This window comes from Caretta caretta, chromosome 11 (assembly GCF_965140235.1).
Source record: "Caretta caretta isolate rCarCar2 chromosome 11, rCarCar1.hap1, whole genome shotgun sequence".
Lineage (NCBI taxonomy): Eukaryota > Metazoa > Chordata > Testudines > Cheloniidae > Caretta > Caretta caretta.
The window spans coordinates 18497604-18522631 of NC_134216.1; the positions used below are offsets into that span (position 1 = coordinate 18497604).

The window sequence follows — 25028 nt, forward strand, 5'->3', positions numbered from 1 at the left end:
CTTTTTGGCAGTGAAGGGATTGTGGTGGATGCAATGCTTAAGGATTTCACAGGTGATTTCCCCCCCTACCTCCACCCTCTACCCCCACCCCCTCAAAAGCAATCAGTGTAATGATCAAGTATGTGGTTTCCTGGGTTGGTGGGTATCCAATCAGATTTTTTTTCTTATAACTGTTGGTGGGGTCATGGTAGTTGTGGTTGGTGTTGTCTTTGTTGTGAAATAACTCACTGAGGCAGAGTCAGCAAAATAATTCTTCTAGTTGTTCATATGTTAGTATGGTATCGGGTTCGGTGATGGGGCAGAAGTGCAGTCCCTTGGAGAGTAGTTTTGATAAGCTGATGATACTGGGGAGTCATGTACTGTCTATATGGTGGGTCCTAGTGTCATGGGTTCTCCCAGAAGTGGTATTTTGTGGAGGAGGAGTTGATTCCACTCTTTGTTTTCGTGTTTGTTTGTTTTGGATTTCTTGTGTGATTGCCAAGTAGGTTTCTTGAGTTCCACCCCCACCCCTTCCAGGGTGGGAGCATGTGGTGATTTCTTGTTTGAGGTGGTCCCTTCTGGAGTACATGAACTGCAGGAGATGGTTCCTCTTTTTTTTTTTTTTTTGGAAGTCCTTTTGCAGAATGTTGACTCCTTACAACAGTCTGTAACATATTAATTTTCCTTTGTCCCATGACTGCAGAGATGTTAATTGCCCATTTTGTTTTGAAGTTCACCATGTGTTGTGTTAACTCCTCATGCTTAACAATTTGTTCCATTTATTTAGCTGTGACACTCTGATTACCTTTCTCAGACCTGAAGATGAGCTCTGTGGATCTCAAAAGCTTATTTCTTTCACCGACAGGAATTGGTCCAATTAAAGATATTATCTCACTCACATTATCTCTCTTGTATCCTGGGACCAGCATAGCTACAACAACATTGCTTGCAATCTTCTACCAGGAAGACTAGATGCTACATTGTATGTACAAAAGCTTACAAATGGAAAAGCCTTACTTTTAGGAATTCACCTACATTTATATCTAGTCACTTTACAGCACAAACTATGGGCATGCCATCTGCTGATGCACAAACTTCAGTGTGAGACTGATCTGGTCAGCAAATTTTGATTGAAAATACAGAAAACGATTATCACTTCTGAGATACTTTAGCAATTAAAAATATGTGATATGAAAATATTTCATGTAAATATATTACAAAATGTTAATATTTGCCATATACTAAACAGCTTCACCATTTTTGGAAAAAAATACTTGTCTATGCGAATCTAATACAAATCTTTTAATGCGTTGTTGTTTGGTAGCTTTGACCAATAAACACCACATTAAAGTGTTGAAATTAACTTAAACAGTAAATACTGTTGTCATAGTCACATTGCAGTGTTTTTGGAACTGTGCAAAAAAAGATACTTTTTCCACTTTGGGTACCATTGTTTCACCTTGCCTACAGGCCTTATGGCACCACTTGACAGCTGCACATTATACCTCATCTAAATGTACATAAAATAAGCTTTCAAATGATTATATGGTGTGTGTAGGGTGGGTACATTAAACTCCAAAAACATGGGCCTTTTTGGACAACTGCCTCACAGCTCCAAGGAACACATACCATTGAGTAGTAACAGTGCAGAGTTGAATGCAGTGAGCTGAATTTTTTTTTTTTTTTTAAATTGAGCATTATTTTTAATGGTCATTGTCAGGGTAACACCACCTAGATTCTGTGGTGATTAGTGCCTGGTCTATTTAAAATACATTGATTAATGGGGCCCAAAGTATTGCCTACTTCAAGAAACTTAAGGTTCCACTGTTCTGCCTTCTTGTATGTCTTTCCTTTGATTTTTTTAAAGGAACAAATTGTATTAAACACCCAAAAGGCAATAGACAGACTTTTTGCACATATCTCTTTTTACATGAAGGTATCATGTAGCATGGACAGCTACCTGCAGGAGGTCCTGTGGCTGTGAATGATGGATCCCAGAAATATGTTGGTTACAGTATAGGGCCTCAAAGAGGGAGGAAAAATATGAAAGCAGTAAAAACAGGAAGGCAAGCTCTAGGTCCTTAATAGGGATATGAAGTTTTTATTACTATACTAGGAACTAAATTGCAGTGTGAAAAAACATAGAGGTAAAATTGATTTTACTGGAGAAAAGTTTTCTGTTCCAAAGATTCTGTTCTAATATAATGAACCTCAAAGACTTCTTTAAAGAATAAATTCAGTTAGAGAAAATTCTCTTTACTTTCACACACAACAGATTTCTGCTTGACATAGTAAAAATATACCGACACTTAACTTTATCAAATTGTTTCACAGATGCCCTTCCGTTATCTATGCAAGACTTGTTGTGCATGAACAATGATTTTCCTCCTAGAGCCCATTGTCTTGTGAGATGGTATGTATGCATTCTTTAGTCTGTTTTCTTCTATATTACAAGTAACATTTAAACATATATCATAATTAAGGCCCTACCAAATTCATGGTCCATTTTGGTCAATTTCATGGTCATAAGATTTTTAAAATAGTAAATTTCATGATTTCAGCTATTAAACCTGAAATTTCATGGTATTGTAATTTTAGGTGTCCTGACCCATAAAGGAGGTAGGGGTGTGTGTGTGTGTGTGTGGTGGGGGGATTGCAAGGTTATTGTATGGAGGGTTGTGGTACTGCTACCCTTACCTTTGTGCTGCTGGTGGCACTGCCTTCAGAGCTGGGCAGCTGGAGAGCGGCGGCGGCGGCTGACTGGGGGCCCAGCTCTGAAGGTAGAGATGCTGCCAGCAGTGGCGCAGAGGTAAGGATGTCATGGTATGGTATTGCCACCCTTACTTCTGTGCTGCTGCTAACAGGACGCTGACTTCTGAGCTGCGTGCCTGGCTAAACCGCTGCAGATCTGAAAGCAGTGCAGAAGTAAGGGTGGTAATACTGCGACCATCCCCCCCCCCCCCCACCCCCCGCCATCATAACTATGTGACACCCCCCCCCCCCCGCCCCCGCAAAACTCCCTTTTGGGTCAGGCCCCTCAATTTGAGAAATGCTGGTCTCCTTTGTGAAATCTGTATAGTATCAGGGTAAAAAAAAGCGCACACAAGACCAGATTTCATGGTCTGTGGTGTGTTTTTCGTGACCGTGAATTTGGTAGGGCCCTAATAATAATTTGATTTTCAGTGATCAGATTGGGTATTCATTCAGCGTTCATTGTGTCAAGATTTGAGCCTTACAAAAATAAGCATCACTCAGTGTTTGGAACATTTAGCTAATTTAAAATTAGCTAATGATTTAAATTAAAACGAAAGCGAAACGCTTTCAGTGTTTAAAATCTTCAAATGACACTTAGTGGAATGTGTACTAAAATTCAAGATGGTTAAATACATTTCAGACTGAAGTCTTCCAAGTATTAGTTTCTTTCATATCAGAGCAAGACCTAAAATAAAACTTTAAGATGTATTTTTGTCATTCATAATTTTTTGTTTTGTTTGTACTACAGTTAAATAGACACTGTGTTCCTTTTGGTTTCTTCACTCTGTTCTGCAGTGAAGTAGAACTAGTGCTATCACAAGTCTCTTTGTGACCAGAGTATGATGTTACAAACTCAGGATTATGTCTTGGCTGCAGACTTGGGTAGAAGGAGAATGGCTTTATTTAATTCCAGATCACTTAAAGAATAGAAGTGGAAAACAAAGTTATTGTCAAATAAATTGCTCTTTGCATAAATGTTGTGTTTATTTACCTTCACAAGAAAGTAATATAGCCTTATGCAAGCTTTTATATGTGACACTAGGAATAAATGAAAAGCATAGCGATCTCTGCCAGAGTGAATAATACATGCTGTCTTCTTTTTTTTTTGTTTTTGCTGGCTGAATTTCAGGGTGGAGTACATCACTGCACATGTTGCAGGGTACTTATCAGTTGTCTAATTATCTTTTATTTAGAGCAGTGGTTCTCAACCTATTTACCATTGTGGGCCGCATCCAATACTACCTGTATGGCCCTGAGGATGTCACATGAGCTGTAGCTCTGTGCTGATTGGGCCGCAGGTTGAGAACCACTGATTTAGAATGTAAGTAATGACATATAATGTGCTGTGGTACACTAAGTGTAAAAGTGGTTATATAAGAAGAAGTTTTTAAATGTGTAACTTTTAAAATATTTGAAAAATGAACTGAAAATCCAAAATGCACTTTAATAGTTTGGCTTTTTTTCAGGCCTCTTAAATATTTAAATCCGTGCTAATTAATTGCCACTGAATTACTACCACAATGTGCACTTGTCAAGTAAATTGGTGACAGCTGTACTCTAGTCTACCTAGGACTGCCTCAAGAATACGCAATTATTTGTCACATGTAACTTACTACAAAGGTTACCTTTTTTAGGTATGGCTTACGGGAATTTGTGGTTATTGCTCCAGCAGCAAATAATGATGCAGTTCTTAGTGAATCCAAATGTAACCTTCTTCTGAGTTCAGTTTCGATTGCATTGGGGAACACTGGTTGGTAAGTGAAGTGCTAAATGATTACATATCCAGATATTACTTTCATTATAATTTGGAAGATGCTTTATAGTAAGGAAAATTGAATTGATAGTAATAACATATACTGTAGACAGTCTGATATTGCCACAGAAAGAAACAAAAAGTTGTGTCTCAGTGGAAACTTGGCCTAACCTTAATAGCACAGGATTCTTTCAAAGATAACTAAGATTTTAATGCACTGAACCATATGTATGACTTCTGTTCCGTAGGCTTTCTTGTTTAATATAAAAAAAACATAAGAGTAATTAATTGGTCTGCAAGTCATGATTTTCATAGAAATATAGGGCTGGGAGGGACCTTGAAAGGTCATCTAGTCCAGCTGTGTGTGCTGAGGCAGGACCAGGTATACCTACACCATTCCTGACAAGCGTTTGTCCAACCTGTTCTTAAAAACTTCCAATGATAGGGATTCCAGAACCTCCCTGGGTAATCAATTCTAGTACGTAGCTATCCTTATAAGGCTTTTTCCTAATATCTAATCTAAATCTCCCTTGCTATAGATTAAGCCCTTGTCCTTTGTTCAGTGCACAGAGACAACAATTGATCACTGTCCTCTTTTTAACAGCCTTTTAACATATGTGAAGACTCGTCAGGTCGTCCTCCTGTTGCCTTTTTCTCATGACTAAATATACCAATTTTTTTTTATTTTTATAACCTTTCCTCATAGGTCAGGTTTTCTAAACCTCTTATTTTTCTGGCTATCCTCCAAATTCTCTCCAGTTTATCCACATCTTAATGTGTGACACCCAAAACTGGACACACTTTCAACTGTGGCCTCACCAGGGCCGAGTACAGTGGGACAGTTATGTCCTATGTCCTTGATAGGGCACTCCTGTTAATACATCCTAGATTGATGTTAGCCTTTTTGTAACTACATCATATTGTTTGCTCTTTGTTTATGATTCACTATAATTCCCAGATCTTCTTCAGTAGTACTACTGCCTAGGCAGTTATTCCCCTTTTTGTATTTGATTTTTCCTTCCTAAGCATAGTACTTTATTTAATCTTGTTGATGTCAGACCAGTTCTCCAATGTGTCAAGGTCATTTTGAATTCTAATCCTGTCCTGCAAATTACTTGCAACCAATCTCATCTTTGTGTCATTTTCAGATTGTATAAGTATACTCTCCACTTTATTATCCAAGTAAATAATGAAGCTGAATTTTCTCAGTATTTAATATAAATTTAATAAAAATTTAGTTTATAAAATTATAAATTAGTTTGTTCACAAATCTGATGGCATAAATCTTCTAAAGCTCCTGGAAATATTCTTACCCTTTATTAAATCTCCCCAAATCAGAATTTAAGACAAAGTGCTTAGTAAAATGTTACTTATGACATTGCAGATTTGATGACTTTACTACAGTTTGATGTACATTCCACTTAACTATGTTAATGAAAGTTGTATTTTATGACCTATTTTTTAACTTGACCATTTTTAATTCAAACCCAAGTACCAGTATATGGTGGTGGTTTTCTTTATATCTCTGTAGAATTGTCTGAAATTGCTTTGAAATACATACTATTACATAGTTCTGAGGATGTTGGAACAGTGAATATTTTTTAATCTACTGCTTCAATATTTTGCAGTCAGGTACCATTGTTTGTGCAAATACATCATAAATGGCGAAGAATGTATGTTGGAGAATGTCAGGGCCCTGGAGTTCGAACTGACTTCGAAATGGTTCATCTTCGTAAAGTGCCAAATCAATATACTCATTTATCAGGGCTACTGGACATCTTCAAATCCAAGATAGTGAGTATGTTTGTACTAGAAATCATGCCGTTTAACCAAGTGAAATGTAGGCTCTTTTAAAATCAGCTATTTTAAAAAAAACTTAAGGTAATGTAATCATTAAGGGGGAAGAAAAAGGGCCTATGCTTTAATCAACATTGTCTGCCTGTTTTCCTTTTAGTTTAATTAAAAGCTCTATTGTTCTTTTAAAAATAAAGAACAGTCCTACTAAATTGCTAATGTGTGAGTACTGTTTTGAATAATGTTTTCATTAGTTCTTTACTTTCTAATACTATGCCAATTCTGAGGCCTTGTGAGTGACACAAATTTTTTTTTCTTCTTAGAGTGCTCAAAATTTACTGAGCACTTCACAAATATGTGGTCCTTGCCTTCAAGAAATTACTCTAAATTTGACATTCCATTAGTGAGGGAGAGCGTGGGGGGTCGGGGGGGGAGGGAGGAGGAGAGATGAAGAGCACCATGACAAGAATAAGGTCACATCATTACTGTAGTAAGGTAGACACACATCTTGATGGGATTTTTTTAGTGCCTTTCTTTCCCCCAGCTCTCCTCATAGTGAGACAATGAGTGAGTTTCTATTAGAAATTTTCTTTGAAAGCTTGATAGAAATCACTTAGATCTTTTTGACTATGGTAGGAATGAGGACATATCTATTCTTCTTTTAACGCTTTAATAAACTTTTCAGACTTTCTTTGCACTTGGATACACCAGTTCACAAGGAACTGGACTGAGACCAGTTCATTTCACATGGGCCATCAAGCACCAGTCAGACAGTAATGATTTTCATCATTATCTGTGTGTTGGATTTGATCTAGTGCCAAAAGATTAAGAGTAATGTATCCTATTACCAGCCTCCTTCTAGTTTAGTCCCCATTCTTATGTGGATTTGAAATAATTTTCTACTTATTTGTGCACCCACATCATTGATATCAGTGTAGCTGTCATAGAACCATATTCTTTTGACATTGTTCAGGCAGTAAAAAGAGAAGGAGTACTTGTGGCACTTTTAGACTAACAAATTTATTTGAGCATAAGCTGTAGCTCACTAAAGCTTATGGTCAAATAAATTTGTTCGTCTCTAAGGTGCCACAAGTATTCCTTTTCTTTTTGCGGATACAGACTAACACGACTGCTACTCTGAAACCTGTCATTATTCAGGCAGAGAGTCTCATTGAGGTCAGTAGGATTGCTGACCTGAGTACAAGAAACATGTTCTGGCCCATGTTTTAAAAGTAACCTAATTTGATCAATTTTTATTTGCGAATTTATACTATCTGGCCTATTTTTATACTGTACAATATATTTTTATATATTACAGGGAAAATGTTAAAATTAGGCCAGTTTTTTTTTTTTTTTTTTAAAGCCAAGTGACTGAAGTGGACTGATAAATAACCTGCTTGGGGTTGAAACTTTCGAAGAGATTGTGCTGAAACAACAATCTCACATAATGTTGAAAACCCATTCTTCACTCTTTTTTTAAACTCAGTATTTTAGTTTCAAATAAGTGAAGAATATTATTGTAACTCTAGCTGATTTACTTTAATTCATTTGTAGTGTTCCTTTACATTTATTTTTTTAGGGATGGCCTTTAACTCCACTGCCTCCAGTAAGCATAGCTATTCGACTAACATATGTTCTTCAAGACTGGCAACAGTATTTCTGGCCCCAACAACCACCAGGTAGGAGATTCATGTGTATAGTGTCTTAAGGGCAATTTTAAATTAATGTATGGAAAACAATTATATATATATAACATTTTCTTTACATTATGTTGCTAAAGGAATTAATACTTGTATGTGAATTAGCAGAATTTTGTAAAACTGTAGTAGCTGTTTACTAAGAGAAGCATATGAATATCTGTGGGTTTAAGAACAATTTTATGACCATGTTTAAATCTGATCAGTGTAGTCTTTTGCTCTTTTGGCTGGAAAACCACTTTGCTTCACTTTTCCCTTTACACACTTTTCCTTGCACTGCAGACTGCTGACAAAATAAGCCCACAAATATATCCACACATATACATGTAAAATAATCAGAGGAAAACAGAGTTGCCCAATCAGACATTATTGGTAGGATAAAATTTTACTGGATTCCTTTAATCTGGCAGTGTTGTAATGCTATAGAAACTTTCTCAGGCTAAGGCAATTTTTCATACAGTCTTCATTTTGTCTGAAAAGATGAATTTATTAATTTTTGCAGTTTTTGGATTCCAAGGTTAAATTATTGGGTTGTTTTGGAATAAGCTTCCCTAAATAAAGATTTTCATTTTATAAGCATTTTGAATAGCATACCTAGCTCTAATATGTAGGAGAGCGATGAAACTTTCTAGCTTCAGTCATCTCAAATGCACAGTAAACTGAATAAAAGTAAACTGAATAAATGAAGAAAAGTATTTTTCTTGGACTTTCTTGTTTTGGTAATCCCAAGTGTTACAGAAACAGTAGGTAAAAGTTTAAGACAGAAATTGTGACTTTAAGATGGTGTCTAAGTTAATTAAAATATAAACACAAAAATGGTGCTATGATAGCTATCATTTTTAAATTATTAGGAGATGGGAGAGCAAAACATGTAAAGATGCTTATTTCTCAACCCCATCAGTTAGCTGTTGATTTATGCCCATGACTATTTACATCCCTTAGCATAATGGTTTTTATTATTATCTCTAATGTAACGTTAGATGTTTTTACATATTGGGGAAGCCATGTTGCCCAGTGGATTGAGCACTAGATTGAGATTCTTGGAGACGTGGTTTCTCAGGATTCTTCTGGTATGTCTACGCTGCAATTAAAAACCTGCAGCTGGCTGATGTCAGTTGACTTGGCCTCAGGCTAAGGGGCTGTTTAATTGTGGTGTAGACCTCTCATGGGGTCTTGGAGCCTGGGCTCCAGCCCATGCCCAATGTCTACACCACAATTAAACAGCCCCTTAGCCTGAGTCAGCTGACACAGGCCAGCCATGGGTTTTTAATTGCAATGTAGGTCCTCCCAGCCCAAACCTTGCCTAGCAGGTAGCAGTCGGTAAACTCCAGCCCTCAAGTTCCTCTGAGATCTCTCTGCAGTGCACAACCCCTATTACTGTACATTCACAGAAGATATTAAGTGTGCTGATCCTTTAAAGAGACAGAAATAGCATCTTGTTATCTTGACTGGAGTTAATCATTTCGATTCAATCAAAGCACTGGGTTGGTTTAGATAAAAAGTAAAACTAGTTTGTTTAATTAAGAAGAGTAGGTTTTAAGTGAGTTCAAGTATAAAGGATTAAAAATAGAAGGGGTTACACAAAAGTAAAAATATGCTAATGGCTAAGACCTAACTTAACAAGCTGCAGTCTTTGGTGAGGAAAGTATCTTAAACAATCTTTCAGCAATAGCTGATTAGCTCTTAGTCAGAATCCCCACAGAGTCCAAGGTGCTGGTTTTCCTTATTTCCTTAGGTGAAGGATCACTTGGGGGTTCTCTGCCCCTCTCTTTATAGTTCAGGCTACCTTTGAAAAGTACATCTCTTCAAGTTCATTGACCAGTATAGGCTGTTCCTCCCTGTCAGTCTAAGGGATGCCACACCTCCTTGCTGTTGCGTACCTGTAAAGTTGAGCTCAAAGTGGGAAATTAGCTACACCTAGTGCTCTGGTCCTCTGGTCAGGCAGAACAGTAAGGCAGTCTGAGTCCCAGGCCCTCAGGGCGGGGCAGCAGACAATTAGTAGGCTCTGGCCTGCAATCAGGGCAGAGCAGTTGAGCAGTCTATGAGCCTCAGGCCCAGTCAGGGTGGGGCAGCAAAGTAATGAGTAGAGACTGACCTGCAATCAGGGCAGAGTGGCTAAGCAGTTTAGAAGCCCCAGGTAAGAGTTAGCACCAGTAGTCTAGAGGCTCAGGTCAGGGTGCCTGGGGAGCAAAGGTTTCTGGCCTAAGGAGCAGGAGTACTGCCACCCCCAGAGCCTGCCCAAATCCGCTGCATCACAACCCAGGGCCCTAACAGTGGTGGAGTGGTCCACCACTGGGTGAGCAGGGATTCGCCTGCAACATGTTGACCTTGTATCAGGCTAGCGGTCAATCAGACTGTTGCCTGGTTTCCCAGGGGTGCTTCCTATTCTTCCCCCTTGGGTGTACTTGCGTCTGTTGTCTTGGGGAGCTTTGGCCAGTCCACAGGTGGCAGCCCCAGCAGCTCCTCGGTTGGTCGGTAGTTAAGGAGATCCAGCCAGTCTTCAGGCAGCAGCTCTGACAACTCCTCAGTGTCTTGGTCGGCCAGCAGTCCTGGGAGCCCTGGAAGCTCCTCTGTGGGCTTCAGCAGCAGGTAGGATGCATCCATCTCCTGTGGTGGCTCCAGCCCAATTGAGCTGCAGGGCCCACCTTTTGTACTTCCCCTTCCTGTTCTGCCTTGCTGCTTCCAGTGGGGCACAGGTGGTTCAGCCCACCAGGGGGCATGTTGTGGTCTCTCCCTGTCACTCTCTGAGGGAGGCCACGCCTCCTTGCTACTTCAGCTTCAAGAGGCAGTAAGGCTTCCTGGGAGTCCAGTCTCCACCCACCGTTGAGATTAAATGATCACTTTTTCCCCACATGCTCTCCTGAAGGCTTTATTGACTGGCATGCAAATATGCTTGTCACTGTCTTTGGTTAAACCTTGCTCAATTTACTTGGGAGACACATTCAAGCAGGCTGAACTGCATTCCTTTCTCTGGAAAAAATCTTTATCAACTATCAACTCACCCTGACATGCCTAGTTTAAATACATTTTAGTCATAATTCCAGCACAACTGTATATTCCTTTATAGTTGGCCATAGATACATCATGCAAGAATATTAACGGTCAGTGAGTTTAGTTTTCCAATGACATATTACATGACACCTTTTAGAAACAGATTATAACAATAGTGAGTTGGCGTACACTGAGCTGGTCAGGCCAGCTGAAACTCTCTGCTAGATTCCAGGGAGCCCCTTGCCTTCTGGCATAGGGATGGTCTTAGGGTCACAATTGCCTGTTTGACCGTGGTCAAACATTGTCAAATATTCAAGCAAGAATGCCAAGATGTTGGTGGTCTACCTTTTTGATTAAATCATGGTGCCATTCTTCTATTTTTTTTTAGAAGTTAATTTCATTGTTTCACATTTCTGAGTTAAAATACTTCAGTTAAGTAATTTGTTTTTTATAATTAGGCATAAGTATCTATCTAACGCTAAGCCTGTTGGTGACCATGAGGTCTTACTCTTTCTTTGCAATTTTTGTTACGGTTATTGTTACTATTGCTTTAAAATATTTGACCATTCTTGATCATATTTGACCAGTCAGTTGACCAGTTATTTTTGGACTGGTCAAATGCCCAACACTACTCCCTGGTTACTTCAGGAGATCTTTTTAGTTCAGTAGGGATCATATATTTGACATGTTTTGCATTTGTAGTGTGTGTAGAAGGGAATGGTATGAGTGACCTAAGATGTCCTAAGAAATGCATCGATAAATAACAAATATTTGCTGGTAATGTTTATCTTTTAGTTTGGTTTACATCTATATTTAAATAGAGAAATTATGTAAGCACATTTGTTATTCTAATGAAGAAGAAATCACTTAAAAATGTAACTAATTAATAAAAGTAACTTTTCCTCTTCAGTTGCCTTAAAATAACTTTTAGCATATGGAGTATATTGTTGTTAGTAATGTGTATATTTTATGATATCTAAATTTTAACCACTTGTTCCAATAGAAAGATCATGTGCCATGTAAGTTTTGTGTTTAGTAAGCAGTGTGCTATTTATTGCTCTAGCAAACTATCATCATGTTTATATTATGGAAAATGTGTTGTTCTGTCTTCAGATATAGATGCACTAATTGGAGGAGAAGTTGGAGGCCTGGAATTTGGGAAATTACCACTTGGTGCCTGTGAAGATCCTGTTAGGTGAGATTAAGAGTGTAGAAAATTATAAAATAGTGTAAGTGCTTCTGAGAAAAAATCAGAACTATAAATCTAATTTTAAAAAGACTTCTTTGTTTTCCAATGATGTATCTGTGTATAGCCATATACTGCTAACAGAAGGCCTCAGAGTTTTAAGTATTGCATAGGAGTTAAGAGTTAGGAGTTGAGAGACTGTTTTATGAAGTTTACAAACAATACTAGAATATATAGAATAATGCAAAAAGCTATATTTTAGTTTCCAAGTTTTGTGACAGATATTTTTTGATACATGGGTACTTGATGCAACATAATAGATTATAAACTTTTTCAACTTTGTATTTATCACTCAAACCATAATGCTAAAATGTACCATAGCTACAGATTCTGTGCCCATATGCCGAGTGTCAGATTTAGAACTCGTAATGTTTTAAAAAAAATAAGTTAAGAAAACCATCTTCAAAAGTAAACTGATTTTATGTTATCAAAAGAACAAAGGCATTTGTAGAAGATGAGTTTCCTTGATCCATAAACAAGTGATATAAATGACTGGGTGTAGATGGTTTACGTTAAATACCTGTAGGATTTTTTTTTTTAGATCCAGATTTTTATTTTTTTTAAATTAATCCAGTCTAAACAGATTTTGTCTTGTAGCATGTTCAGTGTTCTAGGTATGCCAAAGCAATTTGCAAATCACCAAAGGGTGTAGCAACTGTGCAGTCTATTAGGGTAGTCATTGTGTATCCTGTAATAACCAGGATTAGTTCTAATAGTACTGCCAAACCTGTATGCATAGTGGCCCTGGATCATGAGTGCCCCACCTTGCCAGAGACTAGTTGAAATTATGCTTGTTTTCCTGTGCCAGAGTTTGGATTATGAGCCTGTTGACTGAGAGTTCTGTGGTGCTAATTTGAGTTCTCCTGGGGGATCTCCATGTCTCTTCCTTAACTGCAGCCCTTCTTAGGGCATGTTGTAGGTTTTCCCCTCCTTTTGTTGAAGAGGAAATGTCCATCCACTGTTCTCCTAATTTCCTCCACCAACATATGCACCCATTCTCAACCTGTTCCCCATTGCCCCTCCCTGTGAAGTTGGACACTTAACATACATACAAAAAAATAAAAAACAAAATGAATAACATTCTCCGCCCCTCCCCCCTGGTAGGGAGAGGAATTGGGGAAAGAACCCTATATGATGGATGTTAGTCACATTGTTTAGTGCACTACTAGAAGGCATGCAGATACTGGATGATGGGCGCAGTACATAAATCAATGGAATAGAAATTAAAAAGGTATAGTCAGTGGAAACATCAACTTGTCTGAGTTAAAATATTTTTAAGTTTTTTTTGCTCCTTTGAGAAATCAACTAATTATCAATTTCACATCATCATGTTCTCAGTGGTAGCTGATGTCAGAACAAGGAGTAATGGTCTCAAGTTGCAGTGGGGGAGGTTTAGGTTGGATATTAGGAAAAACTTTTTCACTAGGAGGGTGAAACACTGGAATGCGTTACCTAGGAAGGTGGTGGAATCTCCTTCCTTAGATATTTTTAAGGTCAGGCTTGACAAAGCCCTGGCTGGGATGATTTAGTTGGGGATTGGCCCTGCTTTGAGCAGGGGGTTGGATTAGATGACCTCCTGAGGTCCCTTCCAACCCTGATATTCTGTGATTCTATGATATCCCTCATGTGCCCCCCAAAGTTAAAAAATAAAAAATTAAGTCAATACAACTTTTAACAAAAATGCAGTAATAAAATCCTGACATCAGAATACAGTATATATAACATAATAGTAATCTCATGGATCTTATGTCTATATATAAGATCTTATGGATCTTATTCAGTGGTTTAGTGTTCTAGACCACAAAGGGGGAGATTTTGAAAAGCATAAATGGCAGTTAGCTCTCTAACTTCCATTGAATTTCAGTGGGAGCTAGGAAGATTAATGGTCATTTATGATTTTTGAAAATCTCTTCCTGAGCTTTTTAGAAATCAGTCTAGCATCATTTATACCAAGTTTTTGCTGTTTCAGTGAGCTCCATTTAGCAACTACATGGCCTCATCTAACAGAAGGTATCATTGTGGACAATGATGTTTATTCGTAAGTATGTGTATTTGTAAATATATGAATTAATAAACATTTAGTTTTTTTTCATCCATTAACAGCTTGTATCTTTCTAGTGTCACCTAGAGTTTAAAGGTCTAACATTTTTATTTTTAATGCCTTGATGAATGTATAACTCGGCTGTTAAGATGTTTGTATTTCAGAACCAATCATTTTCTTAACAGTTTTTCCCTGTGTGTGCACTGGGAAAGGGCCATTACATACTGATCTCTGTATACATAGTACATGAGCTCCTATCTGTGCATTAATTCTCTTTCTAGTTTCCATTTGGATCTCTTTTATTAATTTATTTAAGTGGGTTGCTGGTCTAGCCTTGAGATGAAGAAAGATGCCTCATAATGAACCTGGTAAGCAAAAGGAGTTACTTAAACTTATAGCTGTCTTCGCTGAAGAATGGGATGTCATCTCTGCTTTCTGCTCCATCTAGCAAGCATGGTCAGCAATGAGTACTGACCTGTTTTAGAAAAGAATACTAACTCTTTAAGTAATTGTATTAACACATTTGTGGTGTTTGGTTCTAAGTTTTGGAAACTTGAAGAGGAAAATATACATAGACAATTAAATGTTCTTTAAAGACAAATGTTAAACACCAAAATATATTTTGTTTAGCTTTAAATAGTACTTATTTTTTGTATTTCTCTTCCCTGACTTTTTTAGACACATGCATGAAAACAGGATCCTTGTTTTTCAGACTTCCATCTGTTGTTAATTTTTCTCACTTAACTCATGTTCTATTTGATGTCTTGTTTTTCCCCATAGCAACAATTATGATGTGCAAAATGGAACCTATATTATGAGTTTCATAACCTAGCCTGGCTGACTTCTTTGTTTATATACTTAGATCTTACCTTGCAATTCCTAAGAACATTTGATTACTTGTGTGCAAGTAATTGCCCCCTAATACTGGTGTGGACAAAATGAAGCACTTTTTTTTTAGTGACTTGGATCCGATTCAAGCACCACAGTGGTCTGTGAGAGTCAGAAAAGCAGATAATCCGCAGTGTTTATTAGGTAAGACATCTTTAACTTCTTTTCCATTCTAGACATCAAGAAGATGAAGTTTAGGGCTGACTAGATGACCAGTCTCCTAATCCCCTGTGATACTGCATCTTCTTTATAATTTTCCTTAATTATGAGCACAACCTCTCCTGATTTCTCTTAGGTCTGAATGGACTTCAAATTAGGTTGTCTTTCAAGCCCTTAATTCTTGGGTGGGGGGAGTTTCTGATGTGCAGTTTTGTTAGACCTGTGCTCCCCAGACTTGACTAGTTTCTGGCTAATATTCATGTGCTGATTTTGTTCTGTAAAGCACTATATTGCTTAGACTCTGTACCTAAGAGATGGCTTCTTCCTAAATATGTCCATCCCTAAATAGGAGATCAGGTGAGGCTCACTAGGTGACAGCCCCATGATTTGTAAATCATGGAGGCATGATGTTCTCAATATGGGGCTCTTAACTCTGGAACTCATTTTCCCTGTTGGGCCAACAGCTCCAGAGTTTATTGAACTTGCATGCTACAAAGTTTGAGGAGGTGGATTAACTGGGTATTGGATTTCTTCTTGAAATGGTTGTTGTTAGCTTTCTAGTTGGCCTTGATTAACTCTTGTTAAGCTTTAATTTGTAGTTTTGATCCACATATGTGTAAAACATGACCTAGAGATGATAGGAGGTACGTTTCTCAAATTAAAAGTCGAAATAATTACCACTTCTTTCCCTTTCCTCCAAGGACTCCTGCTATGGTAGGAAAGGACTTATGCTATGGTTAATTTATTGTTAGAGGATCTTCACTGACTAAATATTCAGAAAATTATTTTCTTTGTAGGTGACTTTCTTACTGAATTCTTCAAACTTTGTCGTCGGAAGGAATCAACTGATGAGATTCTTGGAAGATCTACATTTGAAGAAGATGGAAAAGGTAGAAATCTTCTTAATTATTCAGTGTCATAATTTGTAAGTATTGCTTTTTTAATTGGATCACTTTCCTATCTTCTACTATCTTGTGTGTTCATGACATCAGCTAGATATATTATTTTACAGCACTAGGGGAAACTTTTAGCTTCTCTTGGCAGGGAATATCACAAGCAAATGCTAACACTTCTTTCCATACTCCAGACCTAGCTTGTCTCTTAGAATAAGTCTACACTGTAGTGTAAGCCTAGGTTTAGTAGAACATGAGTTAGCAAACACTGGGTTTATTAAGCTAGGGTGGGGTGGGCAAACTTTTTGGCCCGAGGGACACATCTGGGTATGGAAATTGTATGGCTGGCCATGAATGCTCACAAAATTGGGGTTGGGGTGCAGGAGGGGGTGAGGGCTCTGGCTGAGGCTGCAGGCTCTGGCGTGGGGCTGGGGATGAGGTGTTTGGGGTGCAGGAGGATGCTCCAGGCTGGGATAGGGGGCTGGGGCACAGGAGGGGGTGAGGGATGCAGGCTCCAGGCGGTGCTTACCTCAAGCAGCTCCTGGAAGCAGCGGCATGTGCCCCCCCCACTCTTATGTGGAGGCACAGCCACTCCAGGCTCTGCGCACTGCCCTGTCTGCAGGCTCCACCCTGCAGCTCCCATTGGCCACAGTTCCTGGCCAGTGGGAACTGCGGGGGCAGCAGTGGGGGCGGGGGCAGCGCATGGAGCCCCCTGGCTGCCTCTACGCATAGACATGCCACTGCTTCTGGGAGCCATGGCATGTATGCGTGGAGCAGCCCCAAACCTGCTCCCCAGCTGCAGCACGGGAGCGGGGCAAGCCCCAGACCCTACTCCCCAGCGGGACCTTGAGGGCCAGATTAAATTGGCTGGCAGGCCGGATGTGGCCTGTGAGCCGTAGTTTGCCCACCCCGAGCTAGGGCTTCAGTGTCTAACCAGGGATCTCAAATCACCACGAGGGCCACATGAGGACTAGTACATTGGCCTGAGGGCCACATCACTGAAACCTTTCATACAATGATACAAAAGTACAATCAAAAATGAAAAAAATGAAGAGTAACATAGTATGCTACTAAAAGTCAATGTATTAACTTTTTAAAAACCGTAATGCGAAAAGTCAGTGCTAATTTTGACAGTCATTTCATTTTTGGCCACTTAGCTGACAGCGTTCTGCACCAACCAGTCTTAAGGGCTGTGAAAGAAGGTTAGAAGCCCTGGTAAAATCCCTGCTTCGTTTGCGTTCTTTCCGAATCTTTCCCTCACTGCTATGCCTGGATTAAGATTTCAGCTAGGCAGTGACAATGAATAGAAGATGCAATTTGCCTACAGACAAATCCTGCTAGGATTGTGCTGCAGGTGAATGTTCAGCTGCTTCAGCTTTTCTCTTAGAATAGATGTTTTTAATTAATTGTATTCCTCTGACTTTTACTCCCTATTACTCTCGTTCGGAGCTACTATCGCTCTTGCAGTAACCTGACCCGAAACTCCTGGGGAGCTGAGCCAGTATGACAGAGAGTACAGATCAGAGCAGTACATTTGCTAAAGGAATCTTAAATACTGATCCAGAAGGAGAGGAAGCATTCTCCAAGAGGGCCTGGCCCTTCACATGAAAATTACCCCACGCAGGGTTTTTCCACTGGCAGCAGAACCACCAAGGAGAAGGGGACAGTCCCCCTGGAGGCAGGGGTGTACCAGCAAACGCCTATGGAGAATGGCAAAGATAGATTGGCGAGGGAGCAGCTCAAATCTCTTTCAGGGAAACCTGCAAATCTCCAGACTGGGATTTACCTTTGACTGTCCTGCGGGAAGCACGTTGATTAAGTCTTGCATTAGGGTTAAGAGATGTAGAGGACTCTCATAGCCTTTTTCTTCATGTGGATTGAGGTAGAGAAAATCCTGCCCTGGATTTCTGGGACAATCTGAAATGGCCTCTAGGGACTGCTGTAGGGTGCAGAATAACTGGATTTCAGAGGCCACTGCATTATGCAAGCCCGAGTCCAGCCACCCACATCCCAGACTTCCTAGCACCCTCCCAAAATGTGGTCACTCTAGTTCTTTGTTTGAGATGCAGTGTGGGAAAAGTTGAGCGTGCACCAGACTTGACTGTCCAGAGGACAAAGAAAGTCGGCTCATGGGATTGTGGGATACTTTTAGTGGACTCCTAGAGCACGAGTCCAGTGGGGCTTTGTCTGTGCTGCAAAGCAATTGGGCTTGAACTGTGAGTTGTGGCTTGACTCACGCTTGGACCCTCCACTGCATGGGGTCGTGGGATGCTGGTTCCAAGCTCTGGGTTAGCATGATTTGTGTGCAGACGGAAGGGGAGTTAGGCTTGAGCCTGAGTTGGAACCCTGGACTTACATAGCAGTGTAGACATATGCTTACAGGATATGGGAACCAAAGTCCTTTCTTGTATTTTGTTTTTTATCAGGAAGTGGTTTTTTCTTTAGTCCCTCTTTACCTTTCTTTTGTCCATCAATCAAATGATGTACGATTTGATCTTGGATAATCAGTGGGTTTTCACTTACATCATCTTCCTGGGTTCTTTTTAAATTTATTTTTCACTTCCTTTGTTCTCATACAACTAGCTCACTTCTATTTTAATATCTTATTTTGAGGGTAGGACAGTCTGTCTAATTTTTTTGTTGACTTGGGCACTGTAATCATTGTTCTGAATTAGGCAATAGGTGATAGCCATTAGCAGCACGGTCAATCCAGTCCTATCTTCAATCTCTAAAAGAGGCAAGGGAGGCTGCTTTGTAATCTGACTCTGCCATGCAGCTGTGGGGCTAAAATCAGTTAAGTGCAGATATGGGACATAGCATCAGAATTATAGAGCATAGGTTAACAGGTTGGTTAGAATTGTAAATCCTAAATAAACTGAGATGATGGAATAAAACTCTGAACTTATTTTAAAACAATTTCTTATTTTATAGAGGTTGCTGATATAACCCATGCTTTGTCAAAGCTCACAGAGCCAGCACCAGTCCCAATCCATAAATTGTCTGTCACAAATATGGTTCACAGTGCAAAGAAAAAAATTCGCAAGCACAGAGGTGTAGATGACTCACCATTAAATAATGAAGTCCTCAATACTATTATGTTGGTAAGCAAACTGTCCATGCATCATACTGTGTGCATGTGTACATTGTATATAGGTCTTTTGTTTCATGTTTGTGGCTTATAAAATTTTAAAAATATATTGGCTTACTGTGAGAGTGATTAGTTATGACATAATGGCATTAGGTTGTAAAAGTTTGTCCTATCCATAACTAGAGTAATGAAACAGTGATCCCACTATCAAGTAGAATTGCTTTTTCTGGAGACTACCTTTTTTCATTGACTGACAGCTATACCGATTTGACAAGCCACAATAACTCTAATGGAATATTCTCATCCATTTTAAGAAAATATCCATTTCAAGTGAATCAAGGCCGAGAAAACAACTTTCACTGTTTGAATAAAACTGTTCCAACTCAAGAAGTTGATCACAGCATATTAGCATAACTATACCAAGAAAAAATAGGCAGAGAAAAAGTGGGGAAAGTGCTAAAAACTGATGTGGTCTATTTCTTTCCCCTTCCCCCCCAAAAAGTTCTTATTCCCTGATGCTGCTGACAAACTAACAGATGGATCTGAAGCCAGGCCTAGTACTTCAAGAAACAATCCTTCTCCAGAGAGTGAAGAATATGTAAGTTTAATTGAAATTCATAAGAGAAATATATCAAATCAGAGTGATTTCTTAATATCTGGAAAAAGTTTGTCAGAGGATGCTTGCAGAATGTTAGTTTATCTATATGAAGGGCTAAATCCAGGGAGCTTGACTACAGTATATAGCTATTCTTTTCTGTTGCATATTTCTTTAAAAGTTTCCCAGATGGAATACCTTTTGTCCACATTAGTTTCTTTTAAATATGTTCTTTAAAATAGACAGCCTTAAAACCAGCTACGTTCTTGTTTGACCAGCAGGTGTTGCTACTCACCCTTTCTTTTCTCTCAGTCTACTGCAACTCTATCTGTTCTATTACCACTAGAGAATGATTGGAAGAATAGTTGTTTTTAGTGGAGGTTCTACAGAAACTCTCTATTCACCTTTGTCCCTTATTGATGGCTAATACCGTTGCAGACTTGAGTTTTGCTCTCATGTTGACATTCACAGATGATAATTGTGTTTTTAGTGAAATCAAAAGTTTGAAAAAGTCATTTTCTGGATTTTTTTTTTTTTTTTAATTTTTTTCTCATGTAGAATCTTTACAGTCAGTTCAAATCAGCTCCTTCAGATAGTCTGACCTACAAACTGGCTTTATGTCTTTGTATGATCAACTTCTACCATGGAGGGGTAAAAGGAGTAGCACACCTCTGGCAAGAATTTGTAGTGGAAATGCGCCGCAGATGGGAGAAAAATTACCTAATTCCAGGGTAAGAGTTCCATTGGAATTTGACTGAAAATGTCCATAGGTTGTGACCGATAGGATAACTAGTTACGACTGTAAAATATACTTGGATTTTCAGACTTGCTAAAGTGATTTTAGATGTATGAATTATTTGTACTCCCTGCTTCTCTTCCTCTTCTCTCCCATGAGGGAAAAAAGCATAAGGAGTGGGAAGGAGCATCTGCTGCCTTCCCTAGCTCCACAAAGCTAGAGAACTTAAGGAGAATTTAGAAAGGAATATTTGTGCCAACATTTTTTGGCCCCCACCTCCAATCTCTACATTAAAACCAAGGTATCTGGGAAAGTAAGGGTAAAACACCCCTTACTCTTTTCTCAGCAGAAAAAATGGTAGAATGGGGGGCATCTGCTCCAGATTCCTGGGTTGTTGGCAGAGGTGTTCATCCCCATCTCCCCTTTTGGGCACTTAGGACTTGTCTACATTACCCGCTGGATCGACAGGCAGCGATTAATCCAGCAGGGGGATTGATTTAGCGCGTCTAACTAAATCGACCACTAAGCACTCTCCCGTCGACTCCGGTACTCCACCAGGGCGAGAGGCGCAGGCAGAGTTGACGGGAGAGTGTCAGCCATCGACTTACCGCAGTGAAGACATCGCAGTAAGTAGATCTAAGTACATTGACTTCAGCTATGTTATTAACATAGCGGAAGTTGTGTAATTTAGATCGATTTTCCCCCTCAGTGTAGACCAGGCCTGAGTTACTCTTTTGAGCAGTTGCTGAAGCCTCTGCCCTATGTCTGTCTTAGCAGGACTTTAGCCTGCAAGCTGAAAGAGAGGTGATCAGTATGGAGCTCCTACATATTAACAAATAACAAAAATAAAATACATTTTCAAAAGACCTGGCCTGGTTGTTTATTTGGCGTAGTCATCCTTTTTTGTGAAAGGTGGCATCAGTTAGTAAAATGGGACTTTTTAGTTACCCTTCCATTATAATTTTGCCTTTTAAAATTATTATTAAAGTCTGTCTACTTCTTGTAAAAGTTACTGGATTGGTAGCACTAAAACTGATATCCTTTTAATCCCAGAATGGGTAGAGCATGAGCAGAGACAGTCCAAGCATTCCTGGGCCAGTCTCCCAATTAGCCTCATCCCTGACCTGAAGGAACAACCTGTAGAGGTGACAGGAGTAGTTCATTTTCTATGCCCTGTTCAGTCCTTGGCCTGTCTGCTGAAACCATAGCCTAACAGAGTAGTTGCAATGATGTGAATGTTTGTCTTTTGGGAACTGTACCCAGAACAGCAACTCACAATATGTACTGGTGTCAGAAGTGCAAATGTTCTGTGATAAAAGTGTAAATTTAACATTTTGCAGGTTAGCTAATGGGCCTCCAGATCTGAGATGCTGTCTACTGCATCAGAAACTTCAGGTAAATATCACAAATTAAGAACGATCTGTTTCTTAATTTTTCTTTTCTCATAGGAATAATCAAGAACAATAAAACATTTTAGTCAATATAGTCTAGAGTCACTATGTGGATAGTGTTAACTCTGATGATCATTACCATGTGGTTTTCCAAACACTGTTAGTTTTCCAATTTCAGTGTAGCTTGTGGTAATTGTCACCTCTCCTAACAGCTGATAAAATCTCTGCATCAGTGCAAATTCTTCCATATTAATTATACTGCTGTCGTTTAGAACTGAGAGCCTTTTAATGCTGTTTTTAATAAGTTCCTCTGTATGGTATAATGGCATTGGTGCCATTATGTAAGTATATTAGTGAACAGTTACTAATGCATTAGAAATTAGTTGTTAATGTTTTTATCTTTCTAGATGTTAAACTGTTGCATCGAAAGAAAGCAAGCAAGGGATGAGGGGAAAAAACCATATACATCTGATTGTTCCCCTGGTTCTCCTGGTGATACTGGGAAAGCAGTAGACTGTTCAGGTGGAGATTATCAAAAGGAGACTGGAAAGGAAAGAGGAGAGGCTGGGAAATCTTGGGAATCATGGAGTGACAGTGAAGAAGAATTTTTTGAATGCCTTAGTGACACAGAAGAACTGAAAGGAAATGGACAAGAAAATGGAAAGAAAGGAGGAACAAAAGAAGGAATTAAAGAATCTGCAAACTTAAAACCAGAAGGTCGTCTACATCCGCATGGAAAACTGACTTTGCTGCATCCCGGAGAACCTCTCTACATTCCAGTAACACAGGTTAGAAAGTAGTCGCTTAGCAGTGTGATTTTTATCAACTTGCTTTTATAACCATTTATTGGTAGGTTTGGTAGCACTTCCCATTATAAGACCCTGTTTTCAGTTGCTTAAAACTTTTGCAAACTTTAACCATTAGAGGTAAAATTTTACATGCTGGGTTTCTGCTCCATGCTGAATTTATTGGAAAACTTCAGCCAAGATGGTTCAGCTGTTTCCAAGAACAAAGCTAGGAAAATACGTTATTTTGGCCATGTTAAAAAAATTCTGGCAACATTTCTCTTTGAACAGCTCTAGCACCACCATGCTTTGGAGCAGAGACTTGAAATTTGGCAGGGGGTAGACTTTGTGTCAGGAATGTGCCTCTTGCTGTCGCAAAGACAATCTGACCAAATTTGGCCAATTTACAGGCCTTTGAAAGAATCACAATTTGCATATGCTCTGTAGAGACACACAGATTTTAGTAGCTAAATTCCCTAAAGACTCTGTCCACACTGGGCATAATCTAGCCTGGGACTAAGCAGGATTTTCCTTGCAATTGCAGCTCTGAGCTGTGGAATGTGCTAGGTCCGGGTCCAAGTATCTGAACTGAGAGGAGGGAGCCTGTCTTCCCTGTGGTCTCAATGTTGTTCTGCTCCAGGCAATGTGGGGAAGGAAATGGACTGATTTCAGTGCAGAAGGGACAAGAGGCAGACCTGTGGGGGAAGTAGATTGGGACAAGGAGGTGGAGAAGTTACTAAGTGTGAAGTCTGGCAGGGGTAAGGAGAGGAAAATTGGGACTGTGAAATGGGATAGAGATGAGACTAGGATTGGCTGGCCAAGGAGACTGGGAGCCAGTAGGTGGGTGGGGAGACTGAGGCTATATCTACACTTGCAAGTTTTTTCACCAAAAGTTACACCACTTTTATTAAAGCGCTTCAATTAAAACTGCCATTGCATGTCCACACTTGTAGCTCTTCCAATGACACAGAGAGCAGTGCACTGTAGTAGGTATCCCACCGTGCAACTGGCCGCAGGATGCTTTGGGAAGGGTTTGTAATGCCTCAAGGGGCATGTACAGCATCACATGATGCAGGTTTCTCAATCCTATTGTTCCATGGGCATCTTATAGATCACTGGTTTTCAAACTTTTTTCTGGGGACCCAATTGAAGAAAACTGATGCCCATGACCCAACGGAGCTGGGGATGAGAGGTTTGGGGTACAGGAAGGGGTTCCGGGTTTGTGGGGGCTCAGGGCTGGGGCAGGGGATTGAGGTGCGGACTTGCCTCCAGTGGCTCCTGGTCGGCAGCGCAGCTGGGGTGCAGAGGCAGGCTTCTCACTTGTCCTGGCGCCACCGCCCATGTGGCGCCCCGGAAGCAGCCAGCAACAAGTCCGACTCCTGGGTGGAGGTGCGCAACTGGCTTCGTCTAACTCTCGCCCGCAGGCACCGCCCCCACATCCAGTTCCCATTGGCCAGGAGTACGGAGCCGGTACTCGGGGTGGGGATACCGCGCAGAGCTCTGTGGTCCCCCTGCCTAGAAGCCGGATCCGCTGCTGGCCACTTCCGGGGTGCAGCACAGTGTCGAAACTGGTAGGCACTAGCCTGCCTTAGCTGGATAGCACCGCCGACGGGACTTTTAACATCCTGGTCAGTGGTGCTGACCAGAGTGACCCAGTGCCTGACATGCCGTGACCCAGTACTGGGTTGTGACCCGAAGTTTGAAAAACGCTGTTCTAGATTGCCAGCTGCTTTTCAACTGAAGTGTGTGGGGGAACTATACTCAGAGCACCAACTCACAATATGTACTAGTGTCAGAAACGCAAATGTTCTATGGTAAAAGTGTAAATTTAACATTCTGCATTGGAGTTTCTCCTGAGACACGGCAGTGCAGAAGGAACTGAGAGGGTGGGTCACCCACACAGCCTGGTATAGCCTTGGTGTGGGGTACAAGGATATCAATGGCACATGTGCAGGCCAAATGGACACTGTTAATGAAAATCTCTGATCAAGTGTGCATGGGGTGCATGTACATTAAGAGTGGAGCACTCATAGGGACACATATCTTGAGGAACTACAGTTACTGCACAGGATGAGTAACCATTTCTTTCGTGAATCAGCTGATATACACTGAAAAGTTACATTGGCATAGCTGCATCTCTCAGGAGTATGAAAAATCCACACCCCTGAGAGACGTGGTGAAGCCGACCTAACCCCTGGTGTACACAGTGCTTAAGTCAGTGAAAGAATACTTCCGGTG

At 40.0% G+C, this 25028-nt stretch overlaps 1 protein-coding gene across 3 annotated transcripts in view; it reads left to right on the forward strand.

Annotated features, from left to right (window-relative positions):
- Positions 1-25028, forward strand: part of RAB3GAP1 (RAB3 GTPase activating protein catalytic subunit 1) — a 49801-nt gene that overhangs the window by 13244 nt on the left and 11529 nt on the right. For all 3 annotated transcript variants that reach the window (XR_012664339.1, XM_048869202.2, XM_048869203.2), the window contains exons 5-17: positions 2314-2392; positions 4368-4487; positions 6115-6280; positions 7860-7959; positions 12082-12163; positions 14184-14252; positions 15214-15287; positions 16100-16192; positions 19127-19296; positions 19786-19881; positions 20437-20609; positions 21955-22009; positions 22413-22793. Coding sequence is in view for 2 of the 3 variants with exons in the window: in XM_048869202.2 (XP_048725159.1) it covers positions 2314-2392; positions 4368-4487; positions 6115-6280; positions 7860-7959; positions 12082-12163; positions 14184-14252; positions 15214-15287; positions 16100-16192; positions 19127-19296; positions 19786-19881; positions 20437-20609; positions 21955-22009; positions 22413-22793 (1658 nt within the window). In the remaining variant the exon portion in view is untranslated. The remainder of the gene's footprint in view (positions 1-2313; positions 2393-4367; positions 4488-6114; positions 6281-7859; positions 7960-12081; positions 12164-14183; positions 14253-15213; positions 15288-16099; positions 16193-19126; positions 19297-19785; positions 19882-20436; positions 20610-21954; positions 22010-22412; positions 22794-25028) is intronic.